Genomic DNA, 2,508 nt, shown 5'->3' with positions numbered 1-2,508 from the left:
GAGAATTGGAACGGTACTCGGGCTGAGGCTGATGACGTGTCACGAGTAAACGAGCACACGAGAAAGCTCAAGAACGCATATTGAGAAACGCCCTAAGACTCTTCATTATGCAGCTGACAAATGCTTCTTTCTTTTTGCCCGTTTTAAAGGATGGGTCAGGTGTGTCCTACGTATCCTTGGATATCCCAGGATTCATTGCAGATCGAACCAAGCCAGTTGCTCTGTGTTCAGAGAAAAAAGGTACTTGGCGCCAAACAGTGGGGAATATTGGAAGTTCAGTTTAATATAATACCAGTTTGTTAATAATTTCATCTAAAATTAATGAAAATAGTTTTTGAAATCGTTATTGAGTCAGAAAAGTGTCAGGTAATGTTTGGTTTATTGAAATGTTTTTATCTGTCCCTGGGTAAATGAGCTTGGCTGTAACTTAAGGACAGATTCTAATATATCGGCAGCATGGGGACTATAAATCTGACACGATGCAGCTGTCGAAGCTCTTCAAAAATATTAACACCCAGAACAGCAGTGAAAAGTTCGGTATTCATTCTTTTCCTCCGTTGTGCGTCAACTCTAATGGTTGCTAGGCGACAGAGCGTACAGTGGTGAAAGCTGCAGTAGGCTGAAAAAAGCCAAAATGCTCCCTACACTGCTCCCAAAGGGGATGGGTTAAATGCAGATAATTAATTTCCCTCTGGGATTATTAAAGTATGTTTAAAAAAATATATAAAATAACACATCCACTATTTGATACCTGGACGGAGAATCTTCCATTAAGTGGTCATGTTTCCGGTCGGATTTTAGTCACATAGCAACAGAAAATAATAAACGAAACTGTCTTTACCAACCCATCCTTTAATGTCTACGGTGGCCCTGAGGTGTCCCCCGTAGTAGAACCCACCAGAACCGAACCTGCGCTCTGTGAGCTGATCCGGGGTCTCCAGCTGATGTCCAGCAGTCTCTGACGGTTGATCTCCTCCTCGTACTGGATGATGGTTTTTTCCACCTCTGAGAAGATTTCTTCAGCAGCAGCAGTTAGTCTCTGTCTGATAAACTCTCTCAGAGGCTGAACTGAACCCATCGTTGCTGCGCAGACTCACAATGGATCCTCACACACTGATAAAACACAGCTAAGCTAACGATGCTTCCGTCTGGACTGAAGTCACGGACACAGCTACTTCCTGTTTGTTCTGAAAGCCAGTAAGCAGAGGCACTACCGCCCTCTGCTGGAGAATAATCTCTGTAAATTTAAACGAAGAAAGTTGCCTCATAAACCAGATTAAATGTGAGATTAAATGTGTAATTTAGTCTGGCTCCGATGAATGAGACATCGGAAGATTGTTAATGTCTTGTTTTGCGTTTAATGGCGGTCGGCAAACAACTTTTCGGTGCATTACCGCCACCAGCTGGTGAGGAGTGTGGATCAGAATTGCCCTATTCATAAAGAAACTTATATTTATTTATCTATATATCTATAATATTACTTTACAAATACTAAATCCTCCTAATTATTCCTGTTATTATTAAATATTTAAATAAATATAGATAACGTTTTTTGACAATTTCTGCAGAATATCTATCAAATCAAATTTAACTTTCTCCTTATTTAGGTCTCTAACCAAATTCCTTCTTCTTCCTAAAAATTACCATTTGCCTGACACGTTTCCCTATTTTGAATAGTGTATGATTTAATCCTGTATGTCCAAATCTAAGTCTTGAATAACTGTTTCCTATCTTCTGCTTCCTTCTGCTATCCTCATTTCTCAGACTTTCCGTTGAATCCTATAAAACCATCTTCCTCTCCTGTCTTCTTTCCATTGTTTTTGCCACCTTTCCTGTATCCTTTGTTTGATGATACTATTATTGTTGTCTTACTTAAGTTAATCATCATATCAATGGTTTTATTTTGTGATGCTTCCTTAGCAATCTTGTCTGAAATTTCATTTCCTTTAATCCCTATATGTGCTGGCACCCAAATATATATATTACTAATACCTATCATTTGAACTTGATATAAAACTTGCTGTATTTCAATTAAAATGTCTGATCTACTTTCCGAACTATGATTTTGTACACTGATTAAAGCTGAACTCCAGTCTGAACATATAATTGATCTTGGTGGTCTCACCTCCTCCATCCATTGTAATGCTAATAATATTGCTAATAATTCTCCTGTATATACTGATAACTCATTATTTATTCTCCTAAGATTGTTGATGAGAACAACCCGTTGTTTTTCAAACCAATGTCTGTGCCTATTGGCCAACATTCTGACCAATGAGCAAAACTGACTGTGTCGTAGGAAGCTGGTTGGCGAGTGTAAACAAACAGCCTGTCAGTAAAACAGCGAATACGTCCTTCTTAAAAATGAATGAGCGTAGAGCCTCTTCCTGCTTTAAACAAAAACCCCAAGTCTAATCCTTCCAAAGTTTAATCCTTCCAAAACTGATTCGAAAGCTGAGTCAAATGAGAACTGTTCAATAGTTGCTGCCATCTTCTTTGTTGTGCTTT

General features: G+C 38.7%; 1 protein-coding gene across 2 annotated transcripts in view; it reads right to left on the bottom strand.

The window, feature by feature from the left end:
* LOC107100190 (zinc finger protein OZF-like) overlaps positions 1 to 1,277 on the bottom strand; it is an 8,585-nt gene extending 7,308 nt beyond the window's left edge. The window contains exon 1 of one of the 2 annotated variants that reach the window (XM_015398593.1): positions 899 to 1,277. In XM_015398593.1, coding sequence (XP_015254079.1) covers positions 899 to 1,078 — 180 coding nt within the window. In that variant the 5' untranslated portion in view covers positions 1,079 to 1,277. The remainder of the gene's footprint in view (positions 1 to 898) is intronic. The other variant, XM_015398592.1, reaches the window with a different exon arrangement.
* Positions 1,278 to 2,508: the final 1,231 nt, after the last annotated feature.

This window comes from Cyprinodon variegatus, unplaced genomic scaffold (genome assembly GCF_000732505.1).
Source record: "Cyprinodon variegatus isolate N-32 unplaced genomic scaffold, C_variegatus-1.0 Scaffold943, whole genome shotgun sequence".
NCBI classification, from domain to species: domain Eukaryota; kingdom Metazoa; phylum Chordata; class Actinopteri; order Cyprinodontiformes; family Cyprinodontidae; genus Cyprinodon; species Cyprinodon variegatus.
Note: the sequence above shows the minus strand (reverse complement) of the source record. Positions and strands in the feature narration are given on the sequence as shown.